This window comes from Palaemon carinicauda, chromosome 15 (assembly GCF_036898095.1).
Source record: "Palaemon carinicauda isolate YSFRI2023 chromosome 15, ASM3689809v2, whole genome shotgun sequence".
Taxonomy (NCBI): domain Eukaryota; kingdom Metazoa; phylum Arthropoda; class Malacostraca; order Decapoda; family Palaemonidae; genus Palaemon; species Palaemon carinicauda.
Genome location: NC_090739.1, coordinates 9613429 through 9639408, shown reverse-complemented (window position 1 = coordinate 9639408; position 25980 = coordinate 9613429). Strand labels below are relative to the sequence as shown.

General features: G+C 30.9%; 1 protein-coding gene across 1 annotated transcript; it reads right to left on the bottom strand.

Moving 5' to 3' along the window:
- Positions 1-10765: 10765 nt before the first annotated feature.
- On the bottom strand, positions 10766-11782 carry LOC137654828 (UDP-3-O-acylglucosamine N-acyltransferase-like). The gene has a single exon (XM_068388783.1). It carries the CDS (start codon positions 11780-11782, stop codon positions 10766-10768), a length of 1017 nt encoding a protein of 338 aa, XP_068244884.1.
- Positions 11783-25980: the final 14198 nt, after the last annotated feature.

The window sequence follows — 25980 nt, the reverse complement described above, 5'->3', positions numbered from 1 at the left end:
GATTTCATGGGAAAAGTATATTTTGAAGTAATATTCATGCCAAAAGGAGTGTTAGGTTACAAACTATTAAAAATAATAAGTGAATCACTTTATCATTGGTGTAATTCAAATTACTTTTCAGTGGTATCACAGAAGGCTTTTCATTTCTTAAAATATATATATGTGTTTGTATACATATTTTTTTTTTTGTGATTCATGGGAAAAGTATATTTTGAAGTAATATTCATGCCAAAGGAGTGTTAGGTTACAAACTATTAAAAATAATAAGTGAATCACTTTATCATTGGTGTAATTCAAACTAATTGTCAATGGTAGAGAAGTAAATAAACCACTTTATCATTGCCGTAATTCAAAGTAATTTTCAAGGGTAAAAATAGATAAATTACTTCATCATTAATGCAGTTCTACGTAATTTTCAATGGTAAGAAATAGATAAACCACATTGGTATTAATGTAATTCGAAGTAATTTTCAGTGGTAAAATAGATAATCCACTCACCATTAATGTAATTCAAAGTAATTGTCAGTGGTAAAATAGATAAACCACTTTACCATTAATGTAATTCGAAATAATTGTCAGTGGTAAAAAAGGATAAACCACTTTACCATTATTGTAATTCAAAGTAATTTTCAGTGGTAAAATAAACAACTTTACCACTAATGTAATTCAAAGTAATTTCCAGTGGTGAAAAAAGACAAACCACTTCACTATAATTGTGATTTAAATGTGGAAATATGAATGTTAGCATGAAGCCCCAAATAATCACAGATCATTATGAAAACTAGAAAAATACAACACTCAATTTCATCTCTCTCTCTCTCTCATCTCTCCTCTCTCTCTCTCTCTCTCTCTCTCTCTCTCCTTTCCGTGATGTTATTCCTTTGACAAAAGATATCACTGCTAACACAATCAAAGTTCTTGCATAGATATCAGAAAAATACATGAAACAAACTACAGAAAAGACATTGCATGTTTCTGCATCGTGTTTGTATATGCATGAAGGTACAAGTTCTGTCCTTGTATAAAAAATCTCTTCATACATACACTTGAAAACATATTTGCATTATACATGCACACACAAAGATACACAATATTGTGTGGGCGTTTGTATGAAAAGTATGATTGGTAACGTCTCTGCCTGGTCCGCTCAGACTCGTTAGTTCTTTAGTGTCTGCAACCTTACCATCCTTGTGATCTAAGGGCGGGGGGTATGGGGGAGCCTATAGGTCTATCTGGCGAGTTATCAGCAGCCATTGCCTGGTCCTCCCTGATCCTAGCTTGGGTGAAGGGGGCGCTGGGCGCTGCTCATATGATCAGTATCTAGGGCATTGTCTTGCTTCCTAGGGCAATGTCCCTGTTCCTTGCCTCTGACATTCATGAGCGGCCTTTAAACCTTTTAAGCCTTTAAATGGAACTGCCTTGACTACCATTAATGACCATGAAATTGCACGTTAAGCCATGAGTGACTTGCTGATCATACCCATATTAGTGTACGCAACCCGTCAAAATTGACGGCTAAATATTTACATGGACATGCATACACCCACACACAAACGCAGATTCAACCCTTCCACCTCTACCCCTTTCCTAACTACAACACGGCAGTTTCGGAAATTTATGGGATATTGTGTTTTCCGAGTGTACCTCTCGGGTTAACAACCTCTCATCAAGGTATGAGTACTCCCTCTAACCCATACCCGAAAGACTGGGGAAGACCAAGTGGTCATACGTTTTGCAATGCCTCTCAGCGTGACAAGACAGGAAAGAAATATATATATATATATATATATAGTATATATATATAAACTGTTAAGAATGAAAAATGTATTACTAACTTTATAATCTTTCAAAAACATTGTGGAAAAGGAAATGTTATTCTATATAATTATTACGATGAATATATCATTCAGTGTTAAACCATGCAAAAAATTTCTATTACGTTAATATTTCATGTTGCATTGGGTAACAATTGAAATACTTACCCGTGATTTGGTTTTGTGATATAATCACTCTGAAATCTAGTGTTAAAATTGCAATTGTTAACGCTAATGAGGAAAAACGAGCTTTTTCCAAATTATATTTAATCAGCAGAGCAGTATAATGTTTTCATTGATAATTGCAAACCATTGCAATGTTAACTGCTAAGTAATGAATTACCTTTGAATGGAAAAGAAAGTATTTAATTAAACATGGTAAGGTAATGCTGTAAATGGGAAATGTAGAATGATGATGATTATTCATTTTTGAAAACTAATGTTTACAAACTCAATTTTCTGTGCATTATAAACTCAGTAAAATTAGATTGATTGCTCTGCTCTATATATGTACTTCATTTGAATTGCCTCGTAAGGATTTAAAATAGGATGCATTTGATAGGAGGCATTGGATAGGGGTTATCACGCAACCGACCCCTTAATGTAAAAATGATGGTAGAAAATAAGAAAAAGAAATTGTGCTTAAAAATCATATTATATATATATATATATATATATACATACATACATACATACATACATATATATATATACACATAAACATATAAATAAATATATATATATATATATATACATATATATATATATATATATATATACACATATATAAAAATTATTTTTTTTTGCTTTATCTAATCTGTTGAATAAAAAATAATGTAGGAGATTTTTCTATTTTGGATTAATTCTCCCTTTTCAATAAGTCTTCTTATCTTTAATTCTAAAGCATTACTTCATAAACTGTAATTTTTACAGTAAGTATTCGAAGTTATTATTTTTCTGAACATTATAAAGTTTGGTTACAACTGCTACAACTCAGATATAAAATTGATAAGCTACACTTTGCCATTAAAAAAAAAAAAAGATTTCCACCTTTCCAATAACAAATTAATTCCTAATATATTTGTGTGTTTTTTTCATCAATCTATGTAAAAATTCATTACTTTAAGTATTTTTAGAATTATATAGTGCTAATTGCTAGATGAATTTTACCTAATTTTTCAAACCGAAAGTGTTTTAAACATACATTAATCGGATATTACCCCGTTAATGACTATAATCTATAAAAATTTACGACAGTTTTCCAGTATTTGATATAAATCGCTAATTAACTCAACAATAAAAAAAATGCAGAAAATGGGAATACTAATTTTAATAACAATTGATGAAGCTACAATTTGTATAATTTTTTGAATCAAACAAATTGATTATCTATCAAAAATCAGATTTCTCCGAACGTCTTTGGGTAAAGAATACTTATTCAAAATCATCTCAATACCAAACTAAAATTAAAATTATATTATCAAAATGATAAATATGACTATTATTTCAACAATTAACATCAATATTATCATTTTAATTATTAAAATTGATTTTAATAATCTTAATAACATTGATAATTTCAATATTTTGAATAATAATAATGACTATAATCATTTAGATAATAAAAATCCTTTCAATAGTTGGGCATTGAAACGCTTAGAAATTAGTATTCTTTTCCCAAAGATGTTTGGAAAATTCTGATTTTTGATAGACTATCAATGTGTTTACCACCCCCCCCCCCCCGAGTCATAGAACTCTTGCGTAATGGGAGAGTAAAGTTTTACTGAAACATCGAATATAATTAATTTAAAAATTTACTGATAAATTAAATAAATTGTTTGTTTATCTTGGATTAAATTCCTTTTCCAGGACTAAATTTAAAGCTTGATTAAAGTAATTAAACCTTATAATCCCCTTAATTAAGAGCAATCAACAAAACACTAAGTGAAAAAAAAATTACATTCAAGATTAAAATCATTCGCAAATCATAAAAAAAAAAAAAAAAAAACATTATCATCCAGGAAGTCTTCCCTTTTTCAAAGTAAATTAAAGTAAATTCAAATCACATTCGCTTACGGGCTACCAACGCAAGAGCCCGTGTCTTGCATAAGGCAATTTTACAAAACAAAGCAAAACAGGAAGTGACACAGATTCAAAGCACTTTCCACTACGTTGATTTCGCCCAATTAAATTTCATTTCTGAATTTGACGCAACGCATAGATCTACCCTTGATAACGATTGACCTTTGACTGAAGTTGAGTTAAATACCATATTTGAATATAGCAAATATTCATTTTAATGTCACTGTTCTTAAAATATTTTATTTTTCCTCGTTTCATTTCCTCACTGGGCTATTTTCCCTGTTGGGGCCCCTGGGCTTATAGCATCCTGCTTTTCCAACTAGGGTTGTAGCCTAGCAAGTAATATTATTATAATTATTATTATTATTATTACTAGGCAAGCTACAACCCTATTTGGAAAAGCAAGATGCTATAAGCCCAAGGGCTCCAACAGGGAAAAATAGCCCCGTGAGGAAAGGAAATAAGAAAATAAATACATGAATAAATGATAATAATAATAATAATAATAATAATAATAATAATAATAATAATAATAATAATAATAATAATAATAATAATAATAATAATAATAATAATAGTAGTAGTAACTGTTGTTTGAAGCAGTGATTCCCTTTATAGGATGTGAGCTAACTATTTCTCTACCTCTCCTGTTATAAGGCGAGTATAAAAAAATGAATTCTATATTTTTATTTATCTTTATGGAAGGTAATAACTAAAAAAGCATTCTGAGAGTGCATACCTCCCACACGGCAGCTTATTTCTCGAAACTAGCTTGCCTTTCCCAGAACCAATTAATAATTCCCAGTTCTTTACATAATAGTTTCAGATATCGTCAAGGTTCATTACTGCAAGATTAAAATTGTGGTCGTATGGTTGATGACCGGAATTTGACCTTTTCCTTGACCTTGGAATCGACCTTGATCTTAAGAGCTCTTTACATATTAGTTTAAAATCCCAGCAAGTTTCATTACTTTAGGATTAAAATTTAGGATTAAAATTGTGGCCGTATTGTTGATAACCAGAATTTGATCTTTTGCTACACCTTGACCTTGGACTCGACCTTGACCCTCGACCTTAGCATGTATTAATTGACGTAGATTTTCGATTTTCATACACTCAAATATGAGCCAATTTTGAAGTCTCTGTGACACGATGTCAAAAATTATGGCATAATGGAATATGAATAATATGTGATGTATATATATATATATATATACACACATATATATATATATATATATAAATATATATATATATATATAGATATAGATATATATATATATATATATATAAAATATATATATATAGATATATATATATATATATATATATTATACATTATATATATATATATATATATATATATACATATAGATATATATATATATAAACACACATACACAAGTGTATAGACATCGCAAGCAATTAAAATTATATATACGGAATTATAATCATCAATAGAAACGCCTTCAATTACGGCACTGCATAATGGAGTTGAACATGAGATATCTTGTATTGCAATTCTTGCATTGCAATGATTAGCAAATTGCATCATATTCATGTTCCATTACCGTCTAAAGATAACTTATGTACTGACCAAGGTAAAACCTAAGGCATTAGGTAAATTGACTTCGCAATAAATTATCCGTTGTAATAGAGTTCTGTTGCTTGAGGGTACAATCGTGCACATTATTCCATCTTATTTATCTTCCTCCCGTTTTTTTTTTTTTTTTTTTTTTGGGGGGGGGCGTTGGGGGAAATCTTTATAGTTAATATTTGAAGAATTTATCTTAATATTGTTGCTAATCTTAGAATATTTCATTTTACTTGTTTGTTATTTTCCCTTTGGTTTATTTATTCCCTTATTTCCTTTCCTCACTGGGCTATTTTTCCTTCTTGGAGCCCTTGGGCATATAGCATCCTGCTTTTTCAACCAGGGTTCTAGCTTAGCTAATTATAACAACAACAACAACAACAACAACAATAATATATATAATAATAATAATAATAAAAATAATAATAATAATAATAATAATAATAATAATAATAATAATAATAATAATAATAATAATAATAATAATAAGGATAAATGAAGACTATGAAAACAATAAGTTGAAATTATAACATCCAAAAAGCGACAGATAATTGATCATTATTGCTTTAATGTCGAAGCATTATAGGATGTTATGGTAATGTTGGCATTGAGTGAACTTGGATTTTCTTGAAAACAACAAGGCTCAGGAAAATCGTCAGGAATATAGATATATTAAAATCTTTAGTTTCTAACGATGTAGCTTGAGAGTAAATTGACATGGGTAAGTTTTATACATATATATATATATATATATATATATGATAAATTTTGCACATTTAGAAGTGTTTATCATATTCAAATAAGCCATATATATTTTTGATACATTAATGTCGTTAAGAGAATCCAGACATTAGTGTATCAAAAATATATATGGCTTATTTGAATATATATATATATATATATATATATAATGTGTGTATATATGCATACATAAACACATACATACATACATACACACACATATATATATATATTACATATATATACATATATATATATAATATATATATACATTATATATACATAATATATATATATATAAATAAATATAAATATATATACATACATATTCATAAATATATATACACATATATGTGTGTATGTATCAGAACCTATAAATACAATCAAAATCAGGTAATCATGAGAAAGTAGATTAGCAAAATAGTATGATGTGGTTGCCGGCATGACACGATAACTACAATGAAATATGGAAAATAATTATGATTGAATTTCGTGTCACAAAGAAAAGTGTAAGATTGGTCAGTCTTCGTATAATGGTAGATTTCCTAATGATTAAACAATCTTTTTTTATTAGCCCATGAAAAAAAATTTAAAGAAACTCATGTAAAATCATAAAATACATAATGGTAAAATACTCAGCCCAGTTTAAAAGGGTTCTAATAAAAACATTATTTTCACCAAATATTTCATTGTTTATCGCCCGTCAAATGATTAAACTTTACCTGCGGCATAGGGAATTTCGATAATGATATCATGATGTATCCAACTAGGGAAATTTTTTTATATATCTTTTTATGATTCAAAAGAAATAACTAATAGTTATCTACATTTATTCCCGCCAAATACATTTTTGAATGAAGTGAGTTATTACATACTAGTGTACACGACCCGTCAAAAATTATGGCTAAATATTCAGATAGATATGCACGCACACGCACCCTCCCCCTCTCACCAGGATATGGCTACTCTCTCTCTCTCTCTCTCTCTCTCTCTCTCTCTCTCTCTCTCTCTCTCAGGGATAGGGAGAGCTGATTAAGACCGAATAAAATATATATATTTTTACATATAACTAGACACTTGCTCTTCATTATACAAGGGAGATATTCAAATCGGACACTTTTGTAAAGAATATATATATATATATATATATATATATATACTGTATATATATATATATATATATATATAAAACGGAATTTGAGCGAAGCGAAAAATCTATTTTTGGGTGAGATGGCCATGACGTCCTGATGGAAGGATCCTTCAGTAGCTTCCTGAGGGTATATACACCCTCAGGAAGCTACTGAAGGAACCTTCCATCAGGACGTCATGGCTTGAGCCCAAACATATATATATATATATATATATATATATTTATATATATATATATATATATATATATTTAAACACTACTATAACAGGAAATACTTCCCATACACTCTGTCTTTATAATGAAATATTATGTCTACGTATCTATCTACTCCATGTAGGCTACCTCCTTTCAACCCTATCCCTTGCTTCAGCCAGTATAACCTTTTACGCTCGATTCACTTTCCTCTCATATTATTAGTTGTATAAATACATTTGCAGCCTATCTGAATTAAAAATACCCCTACATCTACCATACTCTTTAACTTAACCAGTCAAGGATTTTATATAAACATCCAACCACTCCTCACTATTATTATTATTATCATTATTATTATTATTATTATTATTATTATTATTAATTGCTAAGCTAAAACCCGAGTTGGAAAAGGAGAATGCTATAACCCCAGAAGCTCCAACAGGAAAAATACCCCAGTGAGGAAAGGAAACAAGGAAAAATAAAATATTTCAAGAAGAGCAACAATATTAAAATAAATATCACTTTATAAACTTTAAACATTTTAAGAAAACAAGAGGAAGAGAAATGAGATATAAGATATAGCAGTGTGCCCGAGTGTACCCTCAAGCAAGAGAACTCTAACCCAAGACAGTGGAAGACCATGGTACAGAGGCTATGGCACTACCCAAAACTAGAGGAAAATGGTTTGATTTTGGATTGTCCTTCTCCTAGAGGAGCTGCTTACCATAGCTAAAGAGTCTCTTCTACCCTTACAAAGAGGAAAGATGCCACTGAACAATTACAGTGCAGTAAGAAGAATTGTTTGGTAATCTCAATGTTGTCAGGTGTATGAGGACAGAGGAGAATATGTAAAGAATAGGCCAGACTATTCGGTGTGTGAGTGTGTAGGAAAAGGGAAAATGAACCGTAACCAGAGAGAAAGAGCCAATGTAGTACTGTCTGGCCAGTCAAAAGACCCCATAACTCTCTAGTGGTAGAATCTCAACGGGTGGCTGGTGCCCTGGCCAACCTACTACCTATAAAATTAATACATTTGCAGCCTCTCTGAATTAAATATACCCATACATCTACCATAATCCATAGTTTAACCAGTCAATAGTTTTATGTAGATCCAACCACTCCTCATTATTTATATAATGAGATACTACCGCTAGAGAGTTAGGGGGGTCCTTTGACTGGATAGACAGTACTACATTGGATCCTTTTCTCTGGTTACGGTTCTTTCCCTTTACCTACATATACACCAAATAGTCTGGCCTATTCCTTACAGATTCTCTTCTGTCCTCATACACCAAACAATTCTTCTTCACCCAAGGGGTTAACTATAGCACTGTAATTGTTCAGTGGCTACTTTCCTCTTGGTAAGGGTAGAAGAGACTCTTTAGCTATGGTAAACAGCTCTTCTAGGAGAAGGACACTCCAAAATCAAACCATTGTTTTCTAGTCTTTGCCATAGCCTCTGTACCATGGTCTTCCACTGTCTTGGGTTAGAGTATATATATATATATATATACATATATATATATATATATATATACACACATATATATATACAGTATATATATATACATACATATATACTGTATATCCATATATATATATATATATATACTGTATATATATATATATATATATATAAATATATATATATATACTCTATATATATATATATATATATGCATGTATGTGTATGAACCAACGTTTTCGCTTAAGAAAGACATTAATACAATTCCACTATATTTTATCTTATCAAAATTTCCTTGACAAACATTAACCCGAAACATGATGACCTTATGCCCCTACAGTCACAGTGATCAGCTCCTACCCAACCTCTAGTTCCAGCTGGTTTCCTTTCTCTGGTATCCCAGGTAACACGAACAAAACAACAAGTAGTTTACAGCGAAGTAACGATGTTAGCAATTGCATATTGACGGTGGCGTTGATTTGTTTTGTTCTCGTTTGAACAAAGGCTATCGGGATTTGTTCTTTCGTATTTTGACGCCTTTGTCTATCTAAATAAAAAACTAACTGGATTAATGAGAACAGTCGGTACAAAATATTTGAGCTAACCGTTACACGGTAATAATTGCATATCTTCTATTGTTTATTTCGTCTTTTTTATCCTTTTTTTTTAATTCCTAACGCTCTTCCTTTCCTAGATTCAGAGGTTTTGTATCGAAAGAGAATTTCTCACAATTTTCATTCCTGTCCATAGTTTACAAATGGTCTTTTTCCTTATCTTGTGGTCTTTTTTTATGTAATTATATGTATATTTTACTAGTTGATATACTTTCCTCTTTCTGTAATCTCTTACCTCAAAATGAAGTTGATAAAGAAGATATTTAGTTTTCGATAAAATGACCGACAGAGCCTTTCTTTCCACTGCGTTGAACTCTCTCTCTCTCTCTCTCTCTCTCTCTCTCTCTCTCTCTCTCTCTCGTTGACAATGATAGTTTGTTCTTTACTAAATGTACGCGACCCATCCAAAATGACGGCTAAATTTTGAGATAGATATGCACACAAATACACACACATACAAACTCTTCTTACCAGGGTATGACTATTTCTCTCCTCTCCCGAGGGACGGGGAAGGCTGAGCGTGACCGGATATATATATTAAATATATATATATATATATATCCATGTATATATATATATATATATATACATATATAAATATAATATATATACATACAGCATATATATACATATACTGTATATATATATATATATATATACATATATATATACATATATATATTTATATATATATATATATATATATATATACACACACAGCAAGACACTTGCTCTTAATTATATAGGGAAGATTGCCATATCATCCTAATAGACGAATATCCAAAATTATTGCCCTTTTTTCACATCTCTTAGCCTATACAACGAATGAATTTAAACGCCGTTTCATATATATAACTAAATACAATTTCTTTTAGTTCCTCTCCCTCCCCCTTACAAAACCCGACCTCTTATACATCACTAATGCAGCAATCTGTTACCAGGATAACTGGTCGTCGGAGAAATCATAACTGACCCCATAAATTGCTAATGATACCTTGCCTCCCTTTGGAATTCCTGATGTACCGGTCGTCTCTTGTAGTTAATTCTGACACTCATGAGGAAAATGCGTTTGAATATAAATTTTCCATGCAACGATGCATTTTCATTTTTTCAACTATCCAGAACATGATCTGTTATTGCAACATGACCTGTTATTGCAACATGACCTGTTATTGCAACATGACCTATTATTGCAGCTTGACCTGATATTGCATCATGAATTGTTATTGCAACATTAACTGTTATTGAAACATGGCCGGTTATTGCAACATGATCGGTTATTGCAACATGACCTGTTGTTGCAACATGACCTGACATTGCAACATGAATTATTATTGCAACATGACCTGTTGTTGCAACATGGCCTGTTTTTGCAACATGAACTTTAATTACAACAGGACCTATTATTGCAACATGACCTGATATTGCAACATGACCTGTTATTACAACATGACTTGTTATTACATGACATGTTATTGCAACATGGCCGATTATTGCAACATGACCTGTTATTGCAACATGACCTGTTATTGCAACATGACCTGTATTTACAACAGGACCTATTATTGCAGCATGACCTGATATTGCAACATGAATTGTTATTGCAACATGAACTGTTATTACAACATGATCTGTTATTGGAACATGATTTGCTATTACTTGACCTGTTATTGCAACATGGCCGATTATTGCAACATGACCTGTTATTATAACATGACCTGTTATTACAACATGACCCGGTATTGCACCATGACCTGTTACTGTAACATGACCTGTTATTAAAACATGACCTATTATTGCAACATGACCTGTTATTACAACATGACTTATTATAGTAATATGACCTGTTATTACAATATGACCTATTTTTACTACATGACTTATTACAACATGACCTGTTATCACAACATGACCTGTTATTACGACATGACCTGTTATTACAACATGACCTGTTATTGCAGCATGGCCTGTTATTACAACACGATCTTTTATTGCAACACGACCTGTTATTGCAACACGACCTGTTATTGCAACATGACCGACTATTACATGACCTGTTACAGCAACATGACCTGTTACAGCAACATGGCCTGTTATTGCTTCCAAATTATTGCAATTTCGTAACATTATGGATGTATGGTCAATATGTATTTCCAGGTTCTAAAAATGTCGTGATATCAAAAATATTACGGAATCCTAAAATTTATCTTGGCTTACAGGTTAAGATATGAGTAATAAATAAGTACTAAAAATGAACATACGAATTTCCAATACCTCAGAAATAATCAATTATCGTTGTTTTTATGACATCAAGATTATTTTAGAATAAGGAATCCTATTTATTTTTACGTTTTTTCTCTCACGTTTTTGGCGTTACTCAAAAAAATTATTGATATTGAGGGCTACTTTTTACTATCGCTTTTAATCATAAAGATTCATGTTGTATTTAGTCTGAAATTTTGGTCCTGAACCAAAATATATCTATAAGGTTTTGCATCTTGCGTCAAAAATTCTGGAAGATATGTAAACTGAACCTAAATGTATTTCGGAAATTGACTTACAATTGAATTTTTCTTATCTATTTATCATTTGTAGAAGAAAAAGTGTTCATCTAAAATAGATACTGAAAATAACTTTATTTCTAAATAGTCTATATTGTTAAATACACACAATTATCTTTTTACCTCCTTAAACTAAACTTTACATAAGTCTTATTATAGTTTATTTATAAGAAAAACAAATCTGTTTTATTGATGATACTTTTCTCATATCTTTTTTTTTTATTTCATAACTTCTCAATTACTTTATTTATTTCCTCATTTCCTTCCTATTCTCGGCTATTTTTCCCTGTTGGAGCCCTTGGGCTTTTAGCATCCTGATTTTTGTAGCTTAGCTAATAATAATAATAATAATAATAATAATAATAATAATAATAATAATAATAATAATAATAATAATAATAATAATAATTTTTACGTTAATCTGGTAAACAACTCCCAATAATAAAAATGGTATCAAACATCACTATATTTAGCTTTATATAAAGATGATTCAAGTATGAGTTGCCAGTGGTGTTTTATAATCCAAGGGTCACCAAGTAACTTCTACATTTGTTTATAAAACTGAACTTTTTCTTCATCTTCTTAAGGTAATTTGTACATAAAAGAAAACTTCCCAAAGTTATAAGATTTCTTTCGTATGACTTTCCTTTGCTTCCTTGACTTCGAAATGGATCTAGCTGAAACAGATATTGTACATCATACGCAAGAAATCATTGTATAATATTCATATCATATTTCATGATATGCACTACGTAGCTATTAGATAAAGATGATATTCGTTTATCAAAAATCTAAAAGTGCAAGATATTCTTTTACCATATGACTAAAATGCAAGAAAGTATGTCATGTTGGCCATGGTCAAGACATAATTAAAGGAAACAATTTCCCTACACATAAATTGTATAATTGCTGGTGTTCTATGCATCCAACAAATTGACTCTCTCTCTCTCTCTCTCTCTCTCTCTCTCTCTCTCTCTCTCAGAAACAAAGACACTGTCCTACAACTGTACACATCACTAGTAGGACCCCATATAGAATACGGAGTCCAATTCTGGGCTCCAAGTATTCAGAAGGATATAGATAGACTGGAAGCAGTACAAGGTAGGGCCACCAAACTATTTCCAACAATAAGGCAATTTCGATATAGACGGAGGATAGAACGTATGACGTATTTGATCTACAAACTCGACGACTAAGGAGACAGTTAATAGAGGCATTCTAAATTCTTAAAGGAATAACCATAGATTAAAACAATCTAGTCACGCTTAGCACAAATCAGTCCTAAGGTAACTGATACAAACTGAAATTGAAAACACCACTCATTGTGGCAATTTCTTTACATACAAACTATAGAATACTTGAATAGACTTCCAGCGGATGTAGTAAACAGTAACAAAGTAAAGCGAGTTCAAGAATAAGTTAGACAAGATCATAAGAACTCTATACATGTTTAAAGTAAATCGCTTCACCAAAGAGCAAGTGGAGTCTCCCGGATGGACTAAAAAGTCTTTGAGACATCCAAAATCTCTCTCTCTCTCTCTCTCTCTCTCTCTCTCTCTCTCTCTCTCTGTATTAGTTTGATTTAATTACAAACTGTGATTCTCTCTCTCTCTCTCTCTCTCTCTCTCTCTCTCTCTCTCATTTGTGTCTACGCTTACTGCAATTAACTATTACAATCCAGCGGTACGTACCATTTGAATCAATACATTTTTACAATCATGAAATTTCGACAAAATACCAAAAATTCTCGATGATTCAGTTAGCATTTTTTTTTTTTTTAAACACAGGAAGTATTTAATGAGCTGAATTTTATTATTTAATGTGAATAAGTTAGCTGGATTTTTTCGTCACTAGGAATGAGTTGTTCAGAATTCTCATACTTAATAAAAGCATTATTGGGCATTTTCTTTCATATTGTATCGGAACAAAGAATTTGGTGAAATATTTTCCAAAATTCGTCATTTTAATTAATTTAAGACTTCTAAAATCCTAGTTCGTCTTACAATACTTAAGCTCTGGGATTTTCGTTAGGCCTATATATCTAATGAAGTCAGTATTCAATGTTTGAGATAAATCAGTTGATTCAATTATCAACTTATATGGATGGCTAAAGTTTTGATTTACTTCAGTCTAACTCAACTTTCTATCTCAGGAATAAGGTGCGTCTGTTTCTGCCAAAATCTCCTCATATTTATCTACCAGCTGAAAGCAGCCGGAAGTTAATTTATAACAGTTGTATGAGAGGAAGAGATTGTAAAGATTGGCATACAGAAGACTGAAGATATTAAGGTTTTCAAGGAGAAACCGTAGACTTGATAGTTTTCTAAGTACTTCGATAATATGGGTTTGACAATTCACATTAGAATGTATAAGACAAACAGATCGTTTATGTCCTGTAGGACTCAGGATTCCATTTTTGATAGGACAAGGCAAACCACCCTTAAATTAAAAGTTAATATTAACGTAAGTACAGTGTCTGTCAACTTTAAAGGAGGGATCGAACATATTCTACATAAAATACATAAAATATCTAGTAGGCCTATTGTGTGCTAATAAAATAAAAATGCCATTTATCAACATATTCAAGAACAAACATTTTGACATAAATCCAAAAGACATGCAAAATACATTCTGAAGATGGCTTAACAGTTAGACGCTGTAATTTCATTAACTTGAGAAAAGATGAATTAATTCTGTTCATATTCATGAACAAACACTTTGACATAAAGCAATAATACAACCAAAATATATTCTGAAGATGGCTTACAGTTAGACGCTGTAATTTCATTTACTTGGGAAAAGATGGATTCAGGTCATTTCAGGCATAGTCCCGGGAGCGAGATCAGTGACAGTGAAATATGGTATTACAATAGCATTACCCTACCTTGGTGTACGCTGTCAGAGTGTCACATTAAAAACACATTATTGGGGTTTGTCTCTTCAAAATTTACCGGTAGATTATTTGGGTCTAAAATTGAAACATGACAATGATTTGAGTGAGGGATGATACGAGAAAAACAATATATGAGAGAGAGAGAGAGAGAGAGAGAGAGAGAGAGAGAGAGAGAGTAATGATTTGAGTGAGGGATACTTCGAGAATAACGATAAAGTTGAGAGAGAGAGAGAGAGAGAGAGAGAGAGAGAGAGAGAGAGTTGAAAACTATACGAATTTAATGTACAAGTTGGGAATAAATTTTCGGGTAACTGAAAATACCATTATAGTTCCAATATATACCAATTAACCTTAAGTCATCGTGCACATTCTGTGCTATATGATATGAGAGAGAGAGAGAGAGAGAGAGAGAGAGAGAGAGAGAGAGAGAGAGAGAGAGAGAGAGTATATATATATATATATATATATATATGTAGATATACATATATATATACTAATTTAACGTTATATAGAAATTGAAAGATAGCACAATAATCATTTGTAGTGTTTCCATCTGTCATCATAATGATTTTCACCCTAGAAATCTTTAGGTTACATAAGTACGGAGAGAGAGAGAGAGAGAGAGAGAGAGAGAGAGAGAGAATTCTGTACTCACATGGAGAAAAATAAAATAAAATTCCATATTTGATTGAATATATATATATATATATATATATACATACATATATATATATATATATATATGTGTGTGTGTGTGTGTATAATGAGAGAGAGAGAGAGAGAGAGAGAGAGAGAGAGACGTCTGGGATAAATACCTTTCAAGTCTGTTGTTTCTTTATCTCACATTCACTAGACTGGAAGGCCATCCTGTCCGGACGTGTCTCTGTTCGTTTGTTCGTTTCAGATAATTCCTTACTCTTCTCCGAACACTAAATTCCTTTCTATTTATATCGCTTCGAGTTCTTGGTTAAATACCTGGAAAATAACAAGTGGGTTATTAAAATGCTACCAGTGAAAATAGAGATATAAATTATTGTGATCAAATGCAGTAAGTCAGTCATTGAGTTAATTATAGACTGAAAGATTAAAAATACTGAATATGGATAGGCAACGCTATAAACTCTATCTTTTTTTTGTGTGTACTTAACATAATTAAATAAACAATTAGACAATTATTTCTCTCATAATTAAATAAACAATCAGACGATCATTTCTCTCATAATTAAATAAACAATCAGACAATCATTTCTCTCATAGTTAAATAAACTATGAGACGATCATTTCTCTCATAATTAAATAAACAATGAGACAATCCTTTCTCTTATAATAAAATAAAACAATGAGACAATAATTTCTCTCATAATTAAATAAACAATGAGACGATCATTTATCTCATAATTAAATAAACAATGAGACAATCCTTTCTCTTATAATCAAATAAAACAATGAGACAATAATTTCTCTCATAATTAAATAAACAATGAGACGATCATTTCTCTCATAATCAAATAAACAATGAGACGATCATTTCTCTCATAATTAAATAAACAATGAGACAATCATTTCTCTCATAATTAAACAATGAGACAATCATTTCTCTTTCTTTTTGTGTACTTCGCATAATTATGTAAAAAGAAAAAAAAATAATTCTCTTATTGTATACTTTACACAATTATGCAGTTGGTACGTCAGTCATTGAGTTAATTAAAGATTAAAAGATGAAAAAAACAGAATGTGGAGAGACAACGCAATAACATTTACCAATTTTTGTGTACTTTACATGATGAAGTATGGAAGGAGATAATCATTTCTCTTTCTCTTTGTGTACTTCAAATAATTATGTAAAAATAAGACACAATTAATTCTCTTTTTTTGTACTTTACACATTTATGCGATAAAAATGTCAATATAAACGTTTCGAAACGTATATCTAAACATGTGCCAGAGAGAGAGAGAGAGAGAGAGAGAGAGAGAGAGAGAGAGAGAGAGAGATAATGTAAACGTTTCAGAACATATACCTAATGATGTAGCACCAAAAATTTTAAAAGGAATCCCAGAGTAACTTTAATGTGTAATCCCTTCACATGAATTATGAAAAACAAGGATGCTAGAGATAGGATATCGAATCGCTTATTTACTGTAAAGGCTACAACCGAGAGTAACGACGCTGTAGGGAGAGATTTTACAACCAAGTTTCCTGGAAACTTGGAACATATTCTCAGGCGACCTACAAGACTTAACCCCGAGGCCTTTAATGGAAGGTAAAAAATTTTTTTTCCTTTGAAGGGACAATGAAATATCTTATTTTGAAGGATTTTGAACTCCGGAGTACATTTCAATTCAGATTTTCGTAGATGTAATATAGAGGTCTATGAAACTTCGACTACTTTTAAGGGATGTGTAATATTGACTACAGCTGGATAATTTTCCGGTTACAAAATGAATGTTGTATGTGAGTTTTTTTTCTGGTGTCTTTTCCGCAAATACACATACACACACGCTCACATATCACAGACACATATTAATATACAAATGTATATTCAAATTATATATATATATATATATATATATATATTATATATACATATATATATTTATATATTAAATATACATATTTATATATATTTACATATTAAAAATACATATTCATATATATATATATATATATATATATATATATATATATATGATATATATAATATATATACATATACATATATATATTTATATATTAAATATACATATTTATATATATGTATATATATATATATATGTATATATATATATATATATATATATATATACACATATAATTGTTTTCAGAACACACCTCTCAGAAATCATTTTTCATTAAAGGCAATTCCCTTAATGGCGTCAATGTGTTTCCTGCAGCAGTCCTATGTTTTACGTTGTTTCTTCAGATTCTCTTGCGTGAGCCTTCGGTTAAAGAAACGTTGATTATTTACTTGTTCTTAATTCATCACAACAATCCTGTTTTATAATACTATGTCTTTATCAAGTGATTACTGATTTACGTTAGTTTTATAATTCGTTTTCAAATATCGCACAGAAAGGGCTTCATTGGATACATTACAATAATAATAATAATAATAATAATAATAATAATAATAATAATATTATTATTATTATTATTATCATTATTATTATTATTATTATTACTTGCTAAGCTACAACCCCAGTTGGAAAAGCAAAATGCTACAAGCTCGAGGGCTCCAACAGGGAAAATAGCCCAGTGAGGAAAAAAACAAGGAAACTACAAGAAAAGTAATGGACAATTAAAATTAAATATTTTAAGAACAGTAATAATAATAAAATACTTCGAATATGTTGGATGGCCCAAAGAAATCAGGGAGCAATATATCAACATTACTCTCTCTGAAGGTACTTATTGATGGAAACCAGATCGCTCATAGGGAGAGTAACTACGGCAGGCTTATAAAAGCTGAATCTTTAAGTAACGTTTTTCAAAGGCCAACATTGAACATTTTTATTATTATTATTATTATTATTATTATTATTATTATTATTATTATTACTTGCTAAGCTACAACCCTAGTTGGAAAAGCAGGATGCTATAAGCCCAGAGGCTCCAACAGGGAAAATAGCCCAGTGAGGAAAGGATACAAGGTAAAATATAAGATTTTAAGAACAGTAAAAAAACATTAAAATAAATATTTCCTATATAAACCATAAAAACTTCAAAAAACAAGACGAAGAGAAATACGATAGAATAGTGTGCCCGAGTGTACCCACAAGCAAGAATCTTACTACACTTTCCTATCAAGCAGAAAGCGGCCTGACAGTAAAGTAAATTTTATTTATAAAAAGTATTAAGCAAATAAATAAACACTTGTCTAAATATTAAGTAAATTTTATTTATAAAAAATATTAAGCAAATAAATAAACACTTGTCTAAATATTAAGTAAATCTTATTTATAAAAAGTATTAAGCAAATAAATAAACACTTGTCTAAATATTATAGGGATATATTAATTTAACAATGACTAACATTAGGTCATTGTAATATCTATGAATAATATTTGATGATGAAAATTTAAAATAAAAAGTATTTAGTAAATAAATAAACACTTGTCTAAGAGTTATAGGGTTATATTAATTTGACAATGACTAACATCAGGTCATTGTAATATCTGTGAATAATATTTGACGCTGAAAATGTGAAATACAATTATAAAAAGTATTAAGTAAATAAATAAACACTTGTCTAAGAGTTAAAGGGATATATTAATTTGACAATAACTAACATTGTCATCCTAATATCTTTGAATAATTATTTAATGCTAAAAATATGAACTGCATAAAGCGCGCTCTTGTCACTTAAACTTATACAATTAAGAAAAATGTTCGTCCTTCATATCAGCTATAACGTTTTCATTTGTCAACACAAAGAAAAAACCCATAAGGAAACATAAGTTGGGATCTATATTAACATTATTTCAACCCAAATAACCATTTCTGGTAATGCCAAAAATAAAGATTTAAATACAAAATAGCTCCCAACATCACATTTCATTTCATAATTTGAATGAGAGAGAATGTAAGGTTATAAATGACAGCTTGATAGCTTTAAAAATTATATGTCTAGTTTTGGCATAACAATATATCGTGGAATCATTCCAAATGAGTTAAAAGGTCTTATTTAAAAGGTCCTTGTTCTGTTATTACTGTCGAGCGTTGTTGACCTTTACAGTACGGGGAAATAATTGCTTTAGAAAAGGGTAATATAGTTTTTAAATGTATGTGTATATATATATATATATATATATATAAATATATATATTATATTTATACATATATATATATATATATATATATATATATATATACATATACAAATAAATATATATATATGTATATACAAAGAGAGAGAGAGAGAGAGAGAGAGAGAGAGAGAGAGAGAGAGAGATGATGATAATAATAATAATAATAATAATAATAATAATAATAATAATAATAATATTATTGTTATTATTTTTATTTTTATTATTATTATTATTATTATTATTATTATTATTATTATTATTATTATTATTATTATTATTATTATTATTATTATTACAATCTAAGCTATAACCCTAGTTGGAAAAGCAAGATACTAAAAGCCCAAGGGCTTCAACAGGGAAAAATAGCCCAGTGAGGAAAGGAAACAAAGAAATAAACTACACAAGAAGTAATGAATAATCATAATAAAATATTTTAAGAACAGTAACAACATTAAATTAGATCTTCCATGTATAAAATTTAAAAATTAATAATAAAATAAAAAACACCAGAGAAGAGAAATAAGATAAAAGTGTGACTGAGTGTACCCTCAAGCAAGAGAACTCTAATAAAAAACAGTGTAAGGCCATGGTACAGAGGCTATGACACTACCTAAGACTAAAGAACAATGGTTTGATTTTGGAGTGTCCTTCTCCTAGATGAGCTGCTTTCCATAACTAAAGATTCTCTTTTACACTTACCAAGAGGAAAATAGCCACTGAACAAATAAAGTGCAGTCTTTAACCCATTGAACGAAGAGCTAAAATTTCAAAAGAATGGTAGACCTTGTGAAAAGCACTACTTAATAAGATAGGGATAAGATTGTTAATATTCAAACATTACATTTTCCAAAAAGAACGTATAGGATGATACTCGGAAAATGTACTGAATTGTGGATGTGGCTGTACCTGTCAATCATGTGTCTTGGAATTCAACGTTTATACTTTGGACTTTGAAGTCTCAATATTATCTAGATAATATTTTATCTTGACCAAATTGCCAATGTAGAATGTGTAAAGTTGTTTAAGACATGAAGACAATTAAATTTAAAATTCAATTAGCATGAAATTAGGTTTTATTTTGCCTTTTTTTACTTGTGATTTATGGATACAAAAGATTAGATCTTGCACATGTTCATTCACAAAAACTAAGTGGCATGAAACTTACTTAACATGTTTGTAGATTGATTTATTGAGAGTTTTCTGGCATCCTGACATATAAGGTCATTGACGCCGAACCCATGTTTGTATAAAAAGGCTTCAATTAAAGTAGCCAGAGTATAAACTTTTTACTTCATCCTCCCCTACCCCCAACCAAAGCGTTATGTATAAACCTCTCCCCAAGCAAACACGAGTACAAGACCGGTAATTGTTGAATGTTGCAAAGAATGCAAAAATTCCCAGACGAGATCCCCTCTCGTATCTCCAAGAGAAAATCCTACGTCCCTACCTCTCCTCCATCCTCCAAACCTCCATTTTCCCCCAAAGGAGCTCTCAGCCCCTGGGGGCCCAGAATCAATCCATTAAGGGACGCCGTTGATGAAAATTCTTATCCAACTCTAAACGCTCGATCTGTCTCCAAGAATTTTGATGAACTTCTCATGCCTGGGGCCCCGTTTTCTTAACTCGGTGCACTTATGCTTCGTGTCCCCTCACACCTACCCTCAACCCCTTCCCTCACCTCTCCCCTTACTCCCCTCACACCTACCCTCCACCCCGTTCCCTCACGTCTCCCCTTACTACCATCACAACTACCCTCAACCCACTTCCCTCACCTCTCCCCTACTCCCGTCACACATACCCTCAACCCCTTCCCTCACCTCTCCCTTTACTCCCCTCACACCTACCCTACACCTCCTTCCCTCACCTCTCCCCTCAGACATACCCTCAACCCACTTCCCTCACCTCTCCCCTTATTCCCCTCTACCTCATCCCTCTCCCTCTCTTCTCATTTCTTCCACCTACTCATTTCTTCCGCCAGCCCACTTCCCCTAACTTCTGGCTTTCCTTTTTTTCTTAATCACTTTTCTCTTTATCATTGCAATTTTAATTCTCTTTCATACGCTTTCTGTGTTCACGTTTACTTCCATCATTTCTTCCTTTCTATCATACGCCTTCTGTATTGATATTTCTTTCTAAATTTTCATTTCTATTCGTTCCAACATATTTACCTCATATGTGGACTGTATTCTCTTTTTCAAATTGGATGAAATCATGGTGAGGGATAGATGGAGATAATTTAGGCTTGCCCTTCACACTCCCCAAGAGAGATTAGTTCACTAAATGTTCAGCTGGGCTCCATAAAGCACTAGAAGAGTTGAAAGTCCCAGACCTACATGGAGGACGATTATGAAGCGCAAAGTAGGAGATGATGAATGGAGAAGTATTAAATTAAAAGCTCAAGAAAGAGACGATTGGTAAAATCTAACCGAGGCCCTTTGCGTCAATAGGCGTAGGAGATGATGATGATGATGAAAATGAGATTTAAAATAGCATATGTATTTTTCCTCAAATTCTTTCTTGGAAATAACTGAATTTTGATGACAAGTTTATGATATCCCATTACTTTATATTTTATTTTTTATATTTTATATTTTATTTTATATATATATATATATATATATATATTATATATATATATATATATGTATATATATACATATATATATATATATATATATATATGTATATATACACATATACATATATATATATATATATATATATAATGTTATGTTATTTTAGCAAAAATTAACTGTAGTTATATAAAATGGTTTCGTTTTTTTTGGGGGGTGGGGGGTGTTTCCTTCCTTCCTTATTGCATTAATGAAATGCTTCCAAACACAATAATATTGTTAGTTTTCCGTTTATTGATGACCAAATGATAGTTTTATATAAACATAATACAAAGGGAATGCAACAAAAACAAAAAGAAAGCCTGATAAACTAAAGAATTCAACATCTAGAAATATTCAGACAAGAAAATATATACGATATTCTCATTGGCTAACCACACCAAGGTATATATATACCTTGAACCACACGTGCTATGCTTACAACACCAAATTTTTATGATCAATATAAGTAAATACAAATAGAATTTTTGTTACGTTATTATTGTAATTTATTGATATTAAAATCATATAAATCACCAAAGAGGGAGTAAAAAGATTATTCTTCATTTTTTGTTTTCAACTAAACTAAAAATATTAAGGATTTATCATCTTAATAAAATTATTCTTCATTTTTTGTTTTCAATTAAAGTAAAAATATTAAGGATTTATCATCTTAAGATTATTCTTAATTTTTTGTTTTCAATTAAAGTAAAAATATTAAGGATTTATCATCTTAATAAGATTATTCTTCATTTTTTGTTTTCAATTAAACTAAAAATATTAAGGATTTATCATCTTAATGATTGAGAACTCCAATCTTTCATCAATCATGTTTAAGCTGCCTAATACAACACTACGATCAATTTTGTTCTTAGATTCATAATAATCAGGTTATTATTATTACTTGCTAAGCGACAACCCTTGTTGGAAAAGCACGATGCTATAAGCCCAGTGGCCCCAACAGGGGATATAGCCCAGTAAGGAAAGGAAACAAGAAAATATAAAATATTTCAAGAACAGGTACAATATTAAAATAATATTTCCTATATAAACTACAAAGATTAACAAAACAAGAGGAAGAGAAATTAAATAATCAGATAATTATTATTACTTGCTAAGCGACAACCCTTGATGGAAAAGCAGGATACTATAAGCCGAGGGGCCCCAACAGGGGATATAGCCCAGTGAGGAAAGGAAACAAGAAGAAATAAAATATTTCAAGAACAGGTACAATATTAGAATAAATATTTCCTATATAAACTACAAACTTTAACAAAACAAGAGAAAAAGAAATTAAATAAAATAGTGTGCCCATAGTGTACCCTCAAGGAAGAGAACTCTAACCCGAGACAGTGGACGACCATGATACCGAGCCTATGGCACTACCCAAGACCAGAGAACAATGGTTTGAGTTTGGAGTGTCCTTCTCCTAGATGAGCTGCTTACCATAGATAAAGTCTCTTCTACCCTTACCAAGAGGAAAGTGGCTATGAACAATTACAGTGCAGTAGGTAACCCCTTGGACGAAGAACTGTTTGGAAATCACGGTGTTGTCAAGTGTATGAGGACAGAGTAGAATCTGTAAAGAATAGGCCAGACTATTCGCTGTATGTGTAGACAAAAGGAAAGTGAACCGTAACCAGAGACAAGGATCCAATGTAGTACTGTCTGGCCAGTCAAAGGACCTCATAACTCTCTAGAGGTAGTATCTCAACGGGTGCCTGGTGCCCTGGCCAACCTACTACTTTAGGGGTTCTTAATTATTTACAGTCAAGTTAGAGTTCTCTTGCTTGAGGGTACAATCTGGCACACTATTGAATCTTATTTCTCTTCCTCTTTCTTTTTTTGTTGAAGTTTTTATAGTTTAAATACGAAATATTTATTTAAATCATTTTGCTCTTCTTAAAATATTTTATTTTTCTTTGTTTCCTTTCCTCACTGAGCTATTTTCCCTGTTGAAGCCCCTGGGCTTATAGCATCCTTCTTTTCTAATTAGGGTTGTACCTTAGCAAGTAATAATAATAATAATAATAATAATAATAATAATAATAATAATAATAATAATAATAATAATGATAATAATAATAATAATAATAATAATAATAATAATAATAATAATAATAATAAATAAGACATATGAATAAGAAAGCGAGCTTGCAAAAGAGAACAGTACCCGTTATATTCAGAATACAAATGAAACAAAGACGAAAAAAGGTTTTATGATGGAATTTGGAATAAATCTGCGCACCTTTGTTAAAGTTGATCTTCTGAATGAGACACAAAGAAAGAAATAACTGAGAGAAAGGAACATAAACCAGATGGGGACCGGAGAGCAGCTGAGTTATAATAGCTTTGAGAGCTGAACGACAAACAGAATGACTAAATAACGCTTGAATAAATAAATAAAGCTTAGCAAGTAATAATAATAATAATAATAATAATAATAATAATAATAATAATAATAATAATAAATCTGCTAGCAAGAAAGAGGAAAGATGAATTCACTTGTTTTAATTCATTAGTATTTCGTTATTTTCACCAAATCTTGATTAAGTTATCGTTAAAAACACAATAAGAGATAATTAGGCAAAGGCAACAGGACATTTATAAATATCCCCTATATAAGAAAGGGCACGATATATATATATATATATATATATTTATATATATATATATATATATATATACCATCACTCCTACTACGCCTATTGACTAAAAGGGCCTTGGTTAGATTTCGCCACTCGTCTCTATAATAAGCTTTTAATTCAATACTTCTCCATTCATCACCTACTTCGCGCTAAATAGTCCTCAGCCATGTAGGCCTGGGTCTTCCAACTCTTCCATTGCCTTGTGGGGCCCAACTGAACGTTTGGTAAACTAATCTCTCTCGGGGAGTGCGAAGAACATGACTAAACCATCTCCATCTACCCCATGATCATGATCTCATCCACATATGGCACTCGAGTAATCCCTCTTATAGATTCATTTCTAATCCTGTCCTGCCCTTTAACTCCCAATATCGTTCTGAGGGCTTTGTTCTCAAATCTACTAAATCTAAGGGGAGATTGTTTCATTGTCATACCATGACTCATGTCCATACACTTACATCGATCTCACTAAACTGATATACTGTATAGTCTAATTTTTATATGTAATTTCGGGCGATTTGATTTAAAAAATTTACTTAATCTAGCCATTGTCTGACTTGGTTTTATCAATCTTTCACTAAACTATAATTCTAAAGACCCTGTAGTGGAGATCATAGTTCCTAAATACTTATATTCTACCTCATTAATCCTTTCTCCTTCCAATGATATTTCATCTTCCATTGCATACTCCGTTCTCATCATCTCTCTTTCTTCAATTTATATTTAGCCCAACCCCGTGTGATATTTCATGCATTCTGGTAAGCGAGCATTGCAAATCCTGTGGGACTCTCCTAACAAGAACAGC

Excerpts from the sequence above, each read along its gene's own strand:
- LOC137654828 (XM_068388783.1), bottom strand. The coding sequence starts at position 11,782 with ATGTTACGAAATTGCAATAATTTGGAAGCAATAACAGGCCATGTTGCT.